The sequence below is a fragment of the Tyto alba genome, unplaced genomic scaffold, assembly GCF_018691265.1.
Source record: "Tyto alba isolate M040663 unplaced genomic scaffold, T.alba_DEE_v4.0 Super-Scaffold_20000042, whole genome shotgun sequence".
Taxonomy (NCBI): domain Eukaryota; kingdom Metazoa; phylum Chordata; class Aves; order Strigiformes; family Tytonidae; genus Tyto; species Tyto alba.
The window spans coordinates 914,011-931,081 of NW_024881293.1; the positions used below are offsets into that span (position 1 = coordinate 914,011).

Sequence of the window (17,071 nt, forward strand, 5' to 3'; positions counted from 1 at the left end):
CCTTCCATCCAACAATTCAAAAAGAAACTCTGAAGAGGCAGATTCAATAAAATCTTTTATATACAGACATATATACCATTTCTCCACCTCTGGGTTCTCCCAGCCCATGGGACAGAAATTAAGCAATACATCCTTTCCTGCTTTAGACACCAGAATAAATGTCATCCTTTGGAATGTTTTCACTTCAGTGTATTTTTCTTTTTCAAAGCAAGCAACAATAATCATTACCAAGCCGTAGAAAGTTACACTGTTTTGGACGGCAGCCTTCCCCACAGTGTTTCACTGAGGATTGTTTTATTTACCTGCGACAGAATTGCTCCAGTTCCTCTCCCTTTCTAGTACAACTTCACTTGCTTCATTCAGAGCCGGTCCTCAGACTTTCTTCTCTATAAATGCAGTATGCTGGCCCTGAAGATAGCTCACTATCTTTTCCTCTATTTCCATGCCTTGTGCTATCTCCTCATCAGAAAGAGATAACGGAGTCTGTGAGTCTTTGGTTACAATAATAACAGAGGTTCTCCGCGACTCCAGGATATTTGCTACCACCACCTGGTGACGATATTTCTCCAGAGCCTGCCGTGATTTATCGATTAAGATCAAGGGATCCGTCTCCAGTTTAAAGGAAATAACAAATGCCTCTGGGGCCCATTCTTTGACGAGAGGGGACAGCATTTTTGGCACCATCTTCATTGTGATCTACATCGGAGAAAGACAGTAGAAAAAAGTTTCAGTTTTCTCACTACAACGTGTTTTAATAAGAGATGGGGTACTAGGGAAATCACAGCTGCAGTTCATGTTATATTTACACTGGGAAATTGTCCAAGGCAGTATTTGGTCAGATCTCACCAAACAAGGTTAAAACGTCACTGTAAAATTAAATTAAATTATCAGTCTGGTATTACCAATAAGCAGGGTGTTCTTAAGTGATGAAGCAGACCCACAGTAACTGCATAAACATTTTGCTATTTAAGTGCTAAAACCTACTCTCTGGAAATATAAACATAAGCAAAGGAAGATTAAAAAAGAATTGCAACTGCAGAAATCTGAGTTTTCAGCTCTCCAAAATCCAGGCAGCTCATCAAATCCTAACCCTTCTTTCTATCAACTCTTTAGGGCACATGAAGCTAAATACGCCGAATTATGGGGGGAAAAAAGCAGGAGTCCGTGCTGTCCAGCTTCCTCAACTCTAGGTCTGTCACTGGGAATCAGGCTAGGTCTCATCCTTCTTATGCTAACGATAAAGAACAAAGCCCAGCAACTTATTAGAAGCTAATTAAACTAAAGAACTTTGGTATTTGCTGTACAGAGCTCTAGATCCACCTGCTCCCGTAGCTGAAAGGGGCCTGAGCACGAGACATGTGCCACACCTCTGGGCTGTTGTCAGCGTTAAGCAGGAAGAAGGCAACATAAATAATGCAGCAGCAACCGTTCTTTAGCTGAGACTCACCATCTACTGATCTCCACGTTGTGAGCACGTACAGCTTTAAAGGGATATTTCCACGGGATTCTGCTTCCATGGAAATTCACCCTCCCGTTCCCAGTGACAACTTTCTGGCCAGCCAGCCATTGCTTTGTAACCTTTCCCAGGTTTTATTCGCAGCCAGGCCCCAGGCAGCCGCAACCCCGGCAGGACAGAAGAGGGGGGGGCCATGCCCGGGGGTGCCTCACCTGCAGGGGCCCCTCCGAGGACTGGATCTTGTGCTCGGGCATCTCCGAGGTGGGGATGTAGAAATCCGACACGGCGGCTGCCAGGTAAAACATGACGCTGGAGCCTGCGAGAAACAACAACCGCAGTCACCCACGGATCTCTGGCCCATTCGGAGCCGGCACGGCCCTCCCGCCCCGGGCTGCCCCCCCCACACACCGACTAGGGGAGCGCTGAGCCCCCCCTCAGAGACGCCCCCCATCACCCACCGGCACCGTTCTGAGCGGGGCAGCGCTGCCCCCACTCAAGAGATGCTGCCACCGCCTCATGCCCTCACACCGAGCCCCGACGGCTCCCGGGGATGCTCCTGACCCCCACGCCGGCCCCCCTGTCCCCTCAGCGCGGCGCCCGGCGCCCCCCCCACCCCCCCCGTCCCCTCAGCGCGGCGCCCGGCGCCCCCCCCCCCCCCCCCCCGTCCCCTCAGCGCGGCGCCCGGCGCCCCCCCCCCCCCCCCGCTCCGTACCGAAAGGCGCCAGGGCGCGGGCGGCGGCTCGCAGCAGCGCCAGGTACTCCGCCAGCCCGGTGAACTCGATGGCCAGCAGCGCTCCCGCCTCGGTGGCGCGGCGGTAGTCGCGGAGGGCGGGCAGCAAGGCGGGGAGGGCGGCGGGGTCGGCGGCCACGCCGGGGGGCGGCCCGGGGGTGAGGCGGAGGGCGTCGAGGAGGGCGGGCCCGGGCGGCGGGAGGGCCCTGGCCCAGGGGAAGGCGGAGCGGGCGCGGTGCAGGAAGCAGACGCCGTAGCCGGCGCCCACCAGCCGCTCGGCCGAGGCGGCGCCGCGCCGCCCGCTGCTGAAGTTCTCCAGGAAGCGGACGGCGCGCGCCTCCAGCGGCACCTGCGTCCCGCCCGACGTCACCAGCGCCACGCGCCGCCCGCGCGCCGCCTGCCCCGCCGCCCAGGCCCGCACGCGCGCCTCCGCCGCCGCCTCGTCCGCGCCGCCCGCCGCCATGGCCCCTCCCGGCCACGCCCCTTCCGCCGGAAGACACGCCCCCTTCTCCCCCCCCACGCCCCGACCCGGAAGCGTCGCCGTGGTAACGCCGGGACGCGCTGGAGCCGTCCCGCCGCTGCGAGCTGTGCGGGGCCGCGGCCCGCCGCCGCTGCCGCCGCTGCCGCCGCGCATACTACTGGTGAGAGCCCCGCCGGCTGGCTCCGGGACGGGCCTGGGCCGTCGGCTGGCGGGGAAAGCCCGGGAGGTTGGGACGGGGAGGCCGGGCGCCGGGAGGAGGCCTCGGGGGTAGGCCCAGGAGGCGGGGGGGGGGCGGGCGAGAGGCTGAGATTAGGCCCGGGAGGCGGGAGCAAGGCTGGGACAGGACAGGAGGCAGGGAGGAAGGGTCAGGGCACAGGGAGAAGGCCCAGGATGGGGCGCAAGAGGCAAGAACAGGCCCAGGACGGGGCTCAGGGCACAGGGAGAAGGCTTAGAATGAGACACAGGGGCAAGCCCCGGGTAAAAGGTGGGCAACAGGGACAAAACCTGAGACGTGGCCTGGGACTAGGGGCAGGGAGGAGGCCCAGGAGGCAGGAACAGGCTTGGGACTGGGCAAGACGCAGGGACTAGTCCCGGGATGAGGCTCAGGACACAGGGACAAGCCCCAGGACAAGGCTTGGGACACAAAGGTGAAGCCTAGGCTGAACCCCAGGTGGCAGGGATGAGGCCCGGGATGATGTTCAGCAGGCAGGGATGAGGCTGAGGAGGCAGGAACGAGACCTGGGATGGAGATAGGGAGACAGGGAGAAGGCCCAGGACAGAGCTCAGCAGGCAGCATAGCGGAACTGGAGCGGGCACGCTCGGCAGCCACTCAGCCGGAATGATCCTCCTCGCTTCCAACGGTGCCCACATCAAATAGAGAGCCATGCAGGGAGCCTTCTGGATGTTTACCCAAACATCTTCACTTACACAGGGGCCTCAGTGAAGTCATAGCTTAACCATACATTTTACTGGTTTCACAATGACTCGGGATTTGTTTGGCTTTGGGGTTTTTTTCTGTACTGCAGTGCTGAATGACAGGCATTTGCTCAATCCAGACTGTGTCGGGAGCTTTGTGAGTGATTTAAATAAGGTTTTAACATACAGAATCACGGTGGCTTGGCTGGACAGCGCTATGTTCCCGTTCGGGAATATCAAGTATATATTAGGTGCTCTGTGAGCAGACTAAGGGCTGGTGGCTCTTGTGCGTCATTCCTGTGGTAAAAGTCCAGAAGACACAACAGGCAATAATCTTTCCTTACATCATTTACAAGCAAACAAAAATATCATTCTCCCCTTATTTTGTTAGCGATGTAGATCATCAAAAGGCTGACTGGGTTAGTATCCACAAGCGAATATGCCAGCTGCTGATTCCAATCCGTACATCCCTCCCATTTCTCCTTTCTGAAGAAGAAAGAAAACATGACATGGAACAGCTGATGAAAAGGCAGGTATGTACAAGAAAAACAAATACCACTTCAAAGTGCTGCCAGTGAAATTCAATTAGATCTCTTCTTCCTATACTTTGATGTATGTAGTGTTGGGAGGGCACCTCGCTGGTTGATCGGTGCTTAGTTGCAGAGCTTTAGGGGTTTTTTTAAACAAAAACTCTATAATAAGGGGAGTGGGAGCATCCTCTCTCCAGTTCTACAAGCATCTTGCCTTTCTCACAGTCCTTACTCAAAGTCCTGAGCTTCCTCAGGCAGTGGCAATCCTGCATCTCCCACCTTGACGGGTACCTAGTCCATCTCTCAGGTTGGTCTGAGATCCAGCTGAGGTTTTTTTCTTACAGGCTGTCCTCACCCCTTGCTGATGAGAGGGATTCCCCTTTCTCAAAGCAGGGGGGCAAAGAAATAAAGTCCCCTCCCTTTGTTTACCTGGCCAAGTTTAAACGCCCTTTCCCACTAAGTATGGTCTTTTATCTCTGCTTTTTGGCCTCGTGGGTGGTGCAGATGTGCAGCTCCTTTCCAGCCTGAGTGGTTTTCAACTCTTTTTTTTTGTTGTTGTTGTTGTTTATGGGGTGGCAGGATCTGCTTTTCCACAATGTTAATAAAAAAAAATAACCCACGCACCCTGCTACTTAAAATCTTACCCATAAAAACAAATTATCCCTCTATCGTTGCATAACTCCTAATCACAGAATAATAGGACAACAGAACAGCTGAAAGTGAGCTGGTAACAATCAAACGGTGCCACTGAGAGGAACATCATTAATCTTCTGGATTTTACACCATGTATTATTTTTAAGGTTGTTTCTAGGCCAGGTGCTAGTGCTTTGGCGACAGGCTTGTTGCTGCCATCTTTCTTGGGAGCATCCAGAAGGAGAAAGTCTAAAAGGGGTGGAGCCGGCACAGACAAAAATCCTTCTTGGTGAAAGCTTGTGACAGGCTTTTGGTAGCAGATTCCTTTAGGCTTTGTAGAAACTGGGCATTGGCAACCCAGCTTGGTTTTGAAAATCCCATCTGTATGAAAATCATTGGCAAGACTGTTGACCAAAGTCCAAAGAAGATGTGTTAGAACAGTACGTCCCAGAAGCATCAGAAAAAATGCAAAAGCTCCTTTGTTCCAGGTTACGTTTAAGTTGATCTTTTATAAAGCCTGCATAAAACGTGAAGTTAAAACTGGTCTTACGTGGAGGGGTGGCAGGTTTTTTGCATCGTTAGCTGCTTAAAGCTTTTTCAGGAAACTTCACCTGATGTTGAAAGCATCTGCTATTACATCATTGAATTTATCACTGCTGAAGTTATGCTATATACGTTACAAAAGACCATGTGATCACCAGATCAAGGAAGTACTCCTTGATTAGCTGGAAGCTGATGATTTGGTTTTATTAGGTTCCAGGGGAAGACAGCAGGAAGACGGGGCTGGTGGGGAGGGGAGAGTCACTCCTGTTGATTGGAGTGCACACCCAGGTTCACAGGCCGCAACTGCAAACCTGCAACTTGAGCCGAGGCTTGCAATGACTTCACGGGAAAAGTCATAGAGAGCAGACTCCAATTTTTTTTTTCAAAGTAGAGATTTTTATAGGTTCGTTAACAACTCTATTACATTTGTTCTTTGACCTTTGTCTCCAGGCTATTTAAATAAAATAGATTCTGGGAACGGTATGTGCTGGGACACTTTGTCATCCTTCTCTCCTAAGAAAGGAGTGAAAAAGCGGAAACATCTTGTTAGGTACCTGCTTGCTTTCACAGCAAGGCTGCAGCTGCTAGCCCACGAATCAAGTCTGTCTTTATGTACAGCAAGGCATAGGGTAAACAGCGTTGGACCTAGAGTGACTGACAAGCATTGGAGAAGCAGTAGGGAGAGGGTGAGATTATTTACTGCCCCATCTTGGCGGCTTCATCATCTTCCTGTTCGCAGAACCAACAAAAATGCTTTAAAGAAGGCCTTTGGAGCTCAGGGAAAAGCTACATAGTCTCAGGATGATCAGAGAAAAAAAAACTTCTGCTCAAAGCCTGCCCATAGATTTATTATTTTTTGGACATTTCTGCTGTACTTCACCAACTCCTGCATGGTGTTTGTTTAGAAAACACACAGCTCGGGCCTCAGTCAGGACACAGGAAAGCTTGTGCACATCAAAATGCCCTTTGGCTTAAGGGAAAGTGCATGAAGCTGAGTGCCAGGAGGTTATGAGTTTCATACCTCGTCTGTACTCCAAAGCTTTGTTGATAGAAATCTGCTTTTGTCAACATAGCCGGGGGGGTGCCTGCAGACAGTACCTCCAAACTGACAAAACTCCAAGTTTCTGTTTGTAGAATAGCCTCACCTGCCTGCGTGATGTCAGCTTACCACAGCCCCTGGGTACGGGAAAAGATCCACGCCTCAGCCAGCTACAGCACCCATGCTAGCCCCGCCGACTACAGGTTTCAACTCAAACTGACTGGAAGCCTGCCTTCTTCTTTAAATCATAGTTTCTTCAAGCGTGCCATCGTTTTTGGTGCCTGTGAGTGAGTAGGTGAATGTGGCACCAGACCCCAAGTGTGTTCCCAGCCTGCTGCACCCACCTGGAGCAGAGCTGGGGTCCTCAGCCTCCTCAGATCAGAAACTAGGGGAAAACTGTGTGGGGGCATCTTCAGAGAAACCTCTCTAATTACAGCACACATGAAAAGAGCCCAAAGTGTGCAGGTCCGGGGGCGTGGGGCTACGGGCAAGATAAAAACAGTGCAGGGCCAAAGCTAACGATCCCCCCAAGGCTTGTAACTTCAAGTCTTAAATATTCAGTGCTGCAGGGCTTCTGTTGTCTCCTGCCTTTTCTTTTCCTCCTGGGAGCTGTGCAAGAGTCTAACCTTTAGCTTGTCCTCACTGCAGATGGTTTAAGATATCTTACATCATGGGAATCAGCAACAATCCTATTGACAATGAGTAAAAAAGAATGATCCCAATCTCCAGCACCTCCCTAGATGACAATCTGCTTGATACCCACGCACCAAAGCCGGTGCCAGTTGCAACAGAAAGAGTGGCATGGACAGAAAAGGCAGCCTGAGAAATAAGAGCTTTTATTGTTCCTTGCCCTGAGCATGTGCTGACTTTCTCCTGGGCACCACGTGCTCCCCCAGCACGGCTTGGTTTTGGTCTTCTTTCACTCTATATGCTGGTAGCTCAGGGGCTGGAGATGGGATGATCACTGTGTTTTCTATCTCTTGGCTCTCCTTGCTGTAGCGGGGTGCTATCGCTCTGGGGTGTGTTCTTCAAAGCTCTCATTTATCCCGAAAGCTTGTCCCTTTATCTCAGCCAGGATCTCCAGGAATCACTCCCAGGCAGTCCTTGAGGTTCCCTGTCCCTGAGCTGTTCCTTCACCCTTGGCATGACTCTCTCTAAGCACTTAAAGCCTGGCCTCCAAAAGCACTGGGATTTGTTTTTTCTGCCCTCTGCTCAGCCACAGCTGGGAAACAGAAGGCAATAAAGTGGTAAAATGGTATTTTCTGCCGACACTCACTGCACAGGCCTGCCCGTGCCTCCTAGCAAGAGAACAGCGAGTGCCTTGCTGCCTCACCATGGCAGCACTGCTCGGCACACCAGGAACACGATTTCTTTCCAGGCAGCTTTCCCGCTGCACCACTTGTGTGAAAAGCCGATGCAAAAGTGTTGGGAGTTGGCAACAGTTACACTGAAAGCAAAGAGAAATAGATAAATAAGCATCCTGGCTCTTTTTCAGGGGCATCCCTCAGGACATTGTAAGGGCACAGCATCTACAGTTGCTGTAGAGCTCTTGGCAATGGACCGGCGTTCAAAGGGAGATACGTTTATGGAGCTGGTGAATAGATCATATGCTGCAAAGGGTGGAAATACCAAATGTGGTGTGGACTGATAGGAGTAGCAAAAGTCAGGGAGCAACTATACATACAGGGAAGCGTTATGGATCCTGACAACAAACAAATGCTGCAGAAGCTGCTTGACCACCAAACCCGGTTCGGGTGGTGGATATACAGAAGCGTCATGCAGTGCATTAGGGTATTCTGCTTTTAACCAGCTTCCCAGACTGCACACCCAAAAACTGGCCAGGAGAGGGTGGGAGGAAGCACCCACACAGCACCATGTGAGGAGCTCTCTCCTCGCTTCTAGGCTGCGTCTCCTGCAGCTGGAGGCGTGCCATGCTGGCACCAGCTTGGCAAACCATACGCTCCGCTGCCTGCTATGAGTCACCGTTATTACCGTCAGCAAAACCCCGCCGTAGCCCCTTTGTCTAATCTTTTCTATGGTCTTGTGATGATCATTTTCTGTGCTTCACAGCTTTTATTGCTGCAGCCGTATTCTTGTAGGCGTAAAGGATTCTTCGTCTCATAAGACACCACATGACCTAAGAGGATGTCCAAAGCTGTTCCTGCTAGAAGTAGGAATGAAAGCCAGGCTCTAATATGACAGCTTTAATTTCCATCCATTAATTACAGATACAAAGGACATTGCAATCACTGTTTTACAGCTTGCAAACTTGAATGTAAAAGAGACCGTGTGTTTTATTTCTCCTCCTCTGCTCCCTCTGTCCCGTTACTGTTTCCCTGCAGAGGTACATCATCGAGCTCGCGTACAGCACAGCCCAGGAGTTTGTTTTGGATGGAAAGCATAAAGAAGCGATACCTGCAGCTTTTCATGCACTGCGTTTCAGTACTGAAGTGTACGGCTCACATTCTGTGCAGTTGGTGCCTGCTTATCTCCTCTTGGCGGAGGCCTCCACTGGTAAGTATTGTCTAAATAGGAAGGTTGGCAAGGGCAAGACCTCCCTTGGGTCAGGTTTCTGGTTTCCTTTTACCATTTATCAGGGAAGGACCAGCTCTGCATTTCAATATTGTGCCATGTCCGTAGCCTGCCCTGCCTCAAGGGCATTTCGGAGAGATTTGAGAAGTTGCACACCCCCCCCCCCCCTTTTCTGTGGGGCTGTGGAAAAGAATCACTCAGTGATGAGAGATCAATGAAAGCAAATTAAATGTTTTCTCCATCTCTACCGATTCCCACAAGAGAAGCAGTATGAAAATCTATTCTTTACCTCTGTGGCTTCGTATGACTCTCAACAGCATTAAATTCCCGAGGGTGGTTGGTTGCTCTCTTATCTCAGGGAACCAGCAAACATTTCGGAGGCCGTTGCATCAGAGGAATGCCTCCGTTCAGTTCATTCACAAAAGCACACTCTGCCTGAAGCGGAGATTTTTCTCATTGACTGTATTCTTTATAAAAGATGTCAAATTAGGTCTCTGCATGTGGAGAAGTGCTCTCCTCGGCTGGAGACGTAAAGGGTGGAAAAATCGCTGTAAATCATTGCCATTAAAGGAGTACACACAATGCTCTGCTGGCAGAATTGAGCTAGCTCAAGGATTGTCGTAAATGGCGTGGCAAGAGAAGGGAAAAAAATTCCCATGAGTAATTCTAGTGTGATAATACACAAGTCATTGGTGGCTGCCTGTAGCTAACCTGTTGTGAACGCGTTTCAGGGATATGGAATGCAGGACACAGTCTCTGGCTTCTCTTGTAGCTCTAGACACTCAGCCTGTCTGTAAATTAGATTTTGAACACCTGCTCGAGTAAGGAGCACGTGGGAGAGAATGCAGGGAATCCACAGACTAGGTCTCCATATCAAACTACTGCAAAGGGGTGGCAGGCAGTATTCTCTACATTTCTAAATTAAAAAAATGCTCTTTATGCTGCTTATTTCTATGTGTCATTTCAGGTGTTGGCCATCTTCCACAGGCATCTAAGTATCTCTCCCAAGCCCAGTGGATTGTCCACAAAACTCCAGACTGCAGTGTTGCTGTTCAGCATAAATTACATCGTAGTCTGGGGCTTTTCTGTGCCGCTGAAGGAAACTTTGAACAGGCTTTATATCACCTGGCAAATGATGTAAGCCAACTCAAACACAGAAACGCTTCAATTTCTCTTCCTTCTCTAACACTTGCAGATCGATACGAAAATCCCAGCAGGCAGATTTGTAATCCTGACTTTGAGTACCGAGGGGGTAGATATTCCAAGACACCTGTGTATCCATATGTTGGCCAAAATTGTGTTTTACCTTGAAGTGACATATACCTTGTCTGTACTGCATCTGTTTATAAATTGCTCTATCAGCTTGGTTATGGTCCTGAGATGAACAGGCATTCTTACCCCAAACTGGTATAGTTGCCTTTTATTCCACAGATAAGTTAGTTTATATTTTGTCTGTCATTTTTCTCAATATTTTGCTGTTAGACAACAGTTCTCTGTCAGCCCTTATTTAATGAGTGCCTTATTTAACTATTTAAATGTCTGGTTCAATAGAGTTTTTCCCGATTCAGTCTTTGCAGCCACGACAGCAGTTTGTCAGATTTGAAGCAGCTACTGCCAGCTGTGTTCCTGAGGATGCTTTGCCTGTCATTTGACCCCCCAAAGGCAGATGGACTCTGCAACACCCTATTTATGTCCCATGTAGACTAAATTTATCCAGTGCAGAGTGACGAATACCCGCTACTGTTAAATTTGATAGTAGCTTTGTGTGGGCGTAAATGATGGCATATGGCTGAGGAGAATTAGATCCTTTGTATTATAATATATACAGCCCTGTCTTTGTTTAGTCTGTAAAGCTTTTGGGAGATTCCCTGCTGTGATACTGGTTTTTTAGGTACCCTAAATCTGGTTCCTGAAAGGGCGTCAGGTAATAGTTTTTTGCTATGAGCAAGTCGCTGGCCTGTGTCAGAGCAGCCCAAGACCTGCCTGAACTTTGGCTGCGTGTCAGATCTGCTGAGAGTCACACGCCAGCTCAGAATAGCTGGAATGCACCACTGCCTGCCCCCTCCCCTGGCTCGGCCTGGGGCTTCGGGGGGAGAAACGGGCGCCGCGGGCAGGGCTGGGGAGCCGAAAAGTGGCGGCAGGTTGTGCCTCTGAAGGCGTGGGACAGTCAGTGAGAGGAGGACGTGTGGGAGCCCTGTCCCTTGCTTCTGTGGGGTAACACGCTGGGGTCAGGGATCCTCTGGCCTAGCGAGCAGGGGATCTGAGGGCATTGCATTCTTCTGCATGAAACACAAAATACAGCTTTTTTAGTACCACGTTTTACAGTCGTAATCAGGTATAACTAACATATAGTTATACAGGAAAAAAAAAGGGAATACTCGCAATATTATTAATCCATAATGGAAAATTTCCCTGGTTTGATATGAATGTTAAACTTCTTTTTTTTTTTTTTTTATAATAATTTCAGATTTACCTTGCTAGTTCTATGTTTGGACTAAAATCTATTGAGACCTCTGGAGGGTATTTCCACATGGCTAATATTTTCTTTCGCCAGAACAAAATGGACGTAGCAAACTCACTCTATGCTGAGGTTGGTGAAACCAAAGGTCATTGTCTATATATTTCTCAGGTTTTTTTCTGTGATCTTTCCAATGGTTTTCCTGTTTCTGACTGCCTTTAATATGACAGCGAGCATATCAAGTGCCAGCATTGTCATTTTAGGATCAATCTCAGAAACCTTCTTACTTCAATATTTCTTGAGTTTAAACCAGGAGACATTAATCAGGTACTTGGTTAAAAACTGTTATTCAAATTGTCTTCGATTTGGGCAGCCAAACCTTGTTAAAAAATAGCTTTGCTACCAAATACCCTGCACCAGAGGTTAAAAAGAGTCCCACGAGTAGAGAGAGTTGCCAAAGAGTTTCCAGGGCCAGGGAAGAGTTGCTGAGCAGCAGTGGGATACAAACAAGCTACATAAAATTTATGCTGAGAATCAATGAAGAGTCACACTAACAAAAGATTGTCGGAACAGAACAATCAAGCAAGGGAATTAATAATTATCTAATTGCTCTAATAACTGTACAAAGTGAGCTTCCGTTTGTTTAGCTTTATTTTCTGTGGAAAGAAGGCTTTGGCAGCTGGGCCTTCTGCCTCCATTCCCCTCGCAAACTTCAATCCAATTTGGTTTTGCTTAACAGCTTAGTTAGATTTGTTCAAGTCTGACGAAAATTAATAGTCAGATGGAGAAGTGAGCTTCCAACTAAGGCTGCCACCGGGAGAAGAGCGGTCTGATCTCTACGTGAAACACCCAGCTTGGCAGCAGCCAGCTCACTAACCAGCAGGCACTCCGGTTATTGTGGTAGCGACGTGCATTGCAGGACACATTGTTTATACAAAAAATTGGTTGCTAAATACCACGTATTCATACAAGCGAAATAATTCATTTGCTTCCTGATAGGTAACCGACACCTGGCATGCCTTTCTTGTGAAGTCAGTTCAAGCACAGGAGCAAATTGTCAAGTCACAACCGGAAATGTCTCCGTTCACCGAGGACAAGGAAGTCAGCGAACGCTCGATGAGTAAGCACCACTGTTGCTCAGAACCGTTTGGAAGGAGGGATTTTAAAAAATCCATGCATCCCGCTGTTCATGTTTGTGATGTCAGGTTTTGCACAGCATTTCCATTGACCAAATTTAATCGGAATCACGGGTATTTCTGATATTGATGCTCAGCGGGTTGCACTGGATGAAACAAATGAGGCTGCTTTAGAAATGAAGGTGTTCAAGTGGAAACACAACTTTGCCCTTTTTGTTTACCTACTCCTTTTCACAGCGCCCTTGGCAGTGACTTTAACAGTACAAGATTTTGCCTTCCAGGATTCGATTCCACGTCAACGTTCTAATTTCTCTGCAGCTACTTTGTCTCCATTTAATTATGTGAAAGCGACATTTCATCTCACTTAGGCTGGTTTACAACTCTGTCGTCTGGAGCAGTAGGACGCGATAAAATAGCATGTACTGATAATTGGATGAATTAATCTGGAGAATACTCTCAGGGGAGAAGCTGGGGAATCTCTCACTGAGACATAAAGGTGCACAAAGCATTAGGAAATATGCTCGCGTGCATGGTACTGCCTGTGATCCACTGAAGTCAGACTAGACTCTGGTCGTTGCCTTCTTTTTACCATCATGCTAATAAGAATATTGTCAGAAATTAAAAATGTTTCTGTAAATCCCTTTACCTGGCACTGTCTCCATCCAGTAGGAATCACACCAGGACAGGGCTATACAATACCATCTTCGGTTATGACAGGAGTCTGAAAGTTACTCTTTTCATGCAGCTGTTATGACTCCACATCCTTACTAAAGGCTAATCAACACAATTACTGACTGGATGAAAAGATATCTGTTAATGGGCATGGAATTTGCATGGAGCTGGGATACCGCGTTGATGCTTGTAGTAGAAATGCTTTGATGTCTAGAAGAGATAATTGGACAGTTTTGAATATATTATCTTGCCTGCATACATACTTCCAACAAGATCATTTCATTCTCGATGCAGCTGAAGCCCAGCAAGCAGAAGCAGCCCGAGTACTGAATGCAATATTGGATATCAGAGAGCAGGCGGCAAAGCAACAACCCAGGGAAACTGCCAGGGTTTTGCATGCTCTTGCCATGCTTTATTACCTGGTGTCGGATTTAGCAAAGGTAAGTTTCCGGGCAGGTTGGCTAACTCTGTCTCAGTGCTCGCCCCCTCCCACGAAGCCAGTGGCCTGTCTTCACCCAAGCCCACAACAACAGCCTTGCAGGGCGGGAGGACCGAGGGCGAGGCCTCCTCCGCGTCTGCGTGAAGCCGGCTTGCGATCTGCACTCTGTCAAGGCTCACAGAGCCCCCTGGATCTGTTTTGGCCCCTGCCAAGCCATCCACAGTGGATCCGGTAGTTACCCACATTTTCTGGGTTCATCCTTTATGTGGGATATCCCGGCAGAGTAGCTGCCTGTCACGGGCTGCATTTAGATATCAGGGCCTTGCCCACGTCTCTCCTGGAGCCAGACTCCATGTAATTACCATTATATTAAGGTACACTCACTCTATTGGACCCTAGAATTCAGTTTTGAATTTGCACCCCTGTATTTTTACAGCTAAAAATTTCAGCTGCAACTGCTAACTTCAGAGTGTCCGAGTCTCTGCCTTAGCAGTTACTGATTTTGAGGAAGAGCTGAGCAGTAACCATCTGGAAATCAGGCCTCTTTGTCTGAGCTAAGCACTCAAAAGCCTGAGTTTCTTCTGCCTGTGTTTTGGAAGGTGAAAATACGGATTACTAATGGTCTCTTCATTGTGTCAGAGAAAGCTGTAATGATGTGAGTCAGTGTTTGGAAGACACAAAGAAACAAATTCAAATTAGAAAAAAGGCAAAGCATTATAATTGTGACAGTGTCTAATCCCTGGAAGAGCTACCAAGGGAAATGAGGGATTTAGTTCAGAGTGAGTCAATAAAGCTGTTTTTTTTCCTGAAATAGCTTTTTGCTGTATGAGATGAGAGGTAATGATCTCCACCACAGGGGGCTGGCGTTAGTAATCTCTTCTGTCTGCACCACTGGATCCTAAATATGATATCTGTTGGCAGCTTTACTCTCTCCTGTAAAGCAGCTTGTACAGGTCACCCTCTGAAGCAGGCGCTGCGTGGCTGGAGCCTGGATCTGCTCCAGTGCAGCCACTCCAGTGAGCCTCCACAGGTATTTTAACTACCCCTTGAGAAAAGCCAAATTCCTGACAATTACTTTGCCTTTTCGGTTTTGTTCCAGGCTCATGAGGTGGGGATGAAAGCCTTCGACCTGGTGAAACAACTGCCCCAACAAGAGTCTCTAGAAGCCATTGGTCATTTGTTAGAGTTAATTAACTCCAAGCCTTCCTACACAAAATAAAGAACTCTTTCTGCCAGAGCCAGGTGTTTGGCTAGGTTGTCTGTTTAACCAGGTTGCTGAAAACAAACAGCGTTCCAAGCCGTGGGTCCTTTCTGCTGCCACCATCGTCTTTCCAGATGTGTCCCTTTCCATCTCAAAGTGTGTGAAAATTAAACGTTTTGGTAGGAGTTAATTTTCATGTGCTGCTCAACCTCTGCAGCCTGTTACAGAATAACAGCATGAGGGTGAGCAACAAAAGCCCAACCAACACACAATGCATAAATCATTACCTAATGATTTACGAATAAGCAAACAGCCTCTTACGTCCTCACATTGTCCAAAAGCTGGGACCAGCCAAGGTGTGTTTGTGACTGGTTTCCTCAATTAGCCTTTCAGTTTGACGAGGGTGATACCAGAGAGGGGTGTGGGAAGGACGTAGGGAAGGTCTTCACTGCGTGCTGAACTTGAGTGGTTCTCATCTGCTCCTCAGGACCTGGTTGGGCTTGATCAGGTGTTGCATCCCTCTGCAGTGCCTCTCCATCTCCAAATCTACATCCTCCTTTTGCAGAGCTGTAGAGGAGTCTCGTAGCTCTGGGCACCAAGGGACTCATTTGTTCCACTTAGGGAAGAACTTGCATCCAGGTGGGATCACAAGAACGGCATGAGGGACTACAAGCAGTCTTGAGGGAAAGAATTAAAAGGCCGGCTAGCTCCAAGCAGAGCTCCCAGCCCAAAGGAGACGTGGTTTCCTCGTGGCTGAGAGCTTGCCAGCGCGGAGCCATCCCGTTACCTGACACCAGCCTCAAAAGGAGGAATTCCCTTGTGTCACCGTGCGCCTCTGCCCACAGACCTCGGCCGAGCACATTCCCAACCTGCAGCTCGCACGGGCTCGTGCCCTGGCGAGCAGAGGGAAGAGCAGCAGGGCAGAGGGTACGTGTGACCCTCGGTGTGAAGGCAAAGGGACATCGGAGAAGGGCTAGAGGAGAGCCCGGGAGAGCGGGACAGGGCACGGTGTGTGGGGTGAGCTGGGCTCAGACACCGAAGCATGTGACAGCCTCGCACAGCTGGGAAAAAGGTTAAGGGAAACTTGCCCTGCTGCTAAGGTCTGAATTCAGCTGAGCTTTAAGCCTACGATTAACTCTCATTTACTTCAGGAGGATTTATGAGTGCATTTAATTGCCTTGCTGAATTGGGATGGAGTCAAGTGCGTTTTTTAAATGCTTCATCAAGCTGGGACCTGAGCAATTAGAAGGGGTTGATGCTGCTGGTAAAGGGAAAGCCTCCGCTCCAGCCGATGGTTCATTACACGGGGTGGGATGGCGCTGCTCAGGGCGCACGGGGGTCCCCACAGCAGGCAGGTTTGGGGAGGCGGGTGGGAGACCCCCAAATACTCCTACGGGAGATGCTGGTGGACACGTCCACCCTCATCTGGTATCTCCAAGGCTGGAACAACCGCCTCCACGGGATGGGGGACGCTGGGGGGGGGGGGGACAGCGCCTGCTGGCACAGTGCCTCGGGGCACAGAGGATTTGGGTCACTGCAGCCGGGGATTTGGAGCCGCGGGCTGGATCGTGGCAGTAATCCCTCGGGATGCTCTGCAGCCAGGCTGAGCCCGCGTGACGTGCCAGGCCAGTGGCTCCGTGTCACCGCTCCCGGCTGCTTAACACCATAAAAGACAGTGTGAAAATTAACTTTGTATGAGGCTGAGTATCTCCAGGAGCGGTGACGGGCAAGGGCTGGGAATGGCAATGTTAGTGCAGGCGATGAGAAGAGCCCTGGGCAAAAAAAAGAACATTTTTGGGAGCTCTGAAAGATTTTATGAGAGCTATTTCCTACAACACGCTGCAACAGCCATTTCCAGTGCGTGCACTTCAGGGCAAAGTCAATAAATAGAAAAAAAGCCTGAAGTGACCAAGATCAGCATTTCTTTGCCCGAAAGTGTTCAGACTTGCAGGTCTTGGCACCTTATCATTTCAAGGAGAAAGAAAAAAAATCTGCCAAGAAGCAGCAACCTCCCTCCCTGTCTTGCTCAGGTGCTTGAGGCAAGAGCTCCATCCCAAAGCAAATGCTCTTCACAACCCCCCGGGCAGGGCAAGTTTTGGGGTTCACTGGGGGGCTGGAACAGGTCAAGGCTCCCGCCAGGTACCCCCCCCCCCGGCACCAGCTGCAGGGCAAGGGGGGGGCTGCTCAGGGCAATGAAAACCCAGCTGTACTCGTGGGGAGGGTGGTTTGCAACTAGGAGTGTTGTTCCCACGGAGGAGCCACGCTGCAGGAACACACCCTCGCTGGCCAAGGCCGGGAGAGCCCCC

At 49.5% G+C, this 17,071-nt stretch overlaps 2 protein-coding genes across 2 annotated transcripts; one reads left to right on the forward strand and one right to left on the reverse strand.

Annotated features, from left to right (window-relative positions):
• Positions 1-42: 42 nt before the first annotated feature.
• Positions 43-2,649, reverse strand: PPCS (phosphopantothenoylcysteine synthetase). Its single transcript, XM_042794222.1, has 3 exons — positions 2,169-2,649; positions 1,669-1,772; positions 43-696 (listed from the first exon to the last, which is right to left on the reverse strand). Exons 1-3 carry the CDS (start codon positions 2,647-2,649, stop codon positions 373-375), a joined length of 909 nt encoding a protein of 302 aa, XP_042650156.1. The 3' UTR covers positions 43-372.
• Positions 2,650-2,738: 89 nt separating this feature from the next.
• ZMYND12 (zinc finger MYND-type containing 12) lies at positions 2,739-14,801 on the forward strand (the record flags this gene model as incomplete). The annotated part of the gene is made up of 8 exons (XM_042794223.1): positions 2,739-2,827; positions 3,974-4,115; positions 8,670-8,841; positions 9,827-9,996; positions 11,327-11,449; positions 12,317-12,437; positions 13,420-13,565; positions 14,664-14,801. Coding segments are annotated over 8 exons (1,083 nt in total), but the record flags the coding sequence as incomplete, so codon positions are not given.
• Between the last annotated feature and the right edge of the window lie 2,270 nt (positions 14,802-17,071).

Excerpts from the sequence above, each read along its gene's own strand:
- PPCS (XM_042794222.1), bottom strand. The coding sequence starts at position 2,649 with ATGGCGGCGGGCGGCGCGGACGAGGCGGCGGCGGAGGCGCGCGTGCGG. Across the intron at positions 1,773-2,168 it reads CCGCGCCCTGGCGCCTTTCG|GCTCCAGCGTCATGTTTTAC; the intron begins GTACGGAGCGGG and ends TGTTTCTCGCAG. Across the intron at positions 697-1,668 it reads CCTCGGAGGGGCCCCTGCAG|ATCACAATGAAGATGGTGCC; the intron begins GTGAGGCACCCC and ends TCTCCGATGTAG.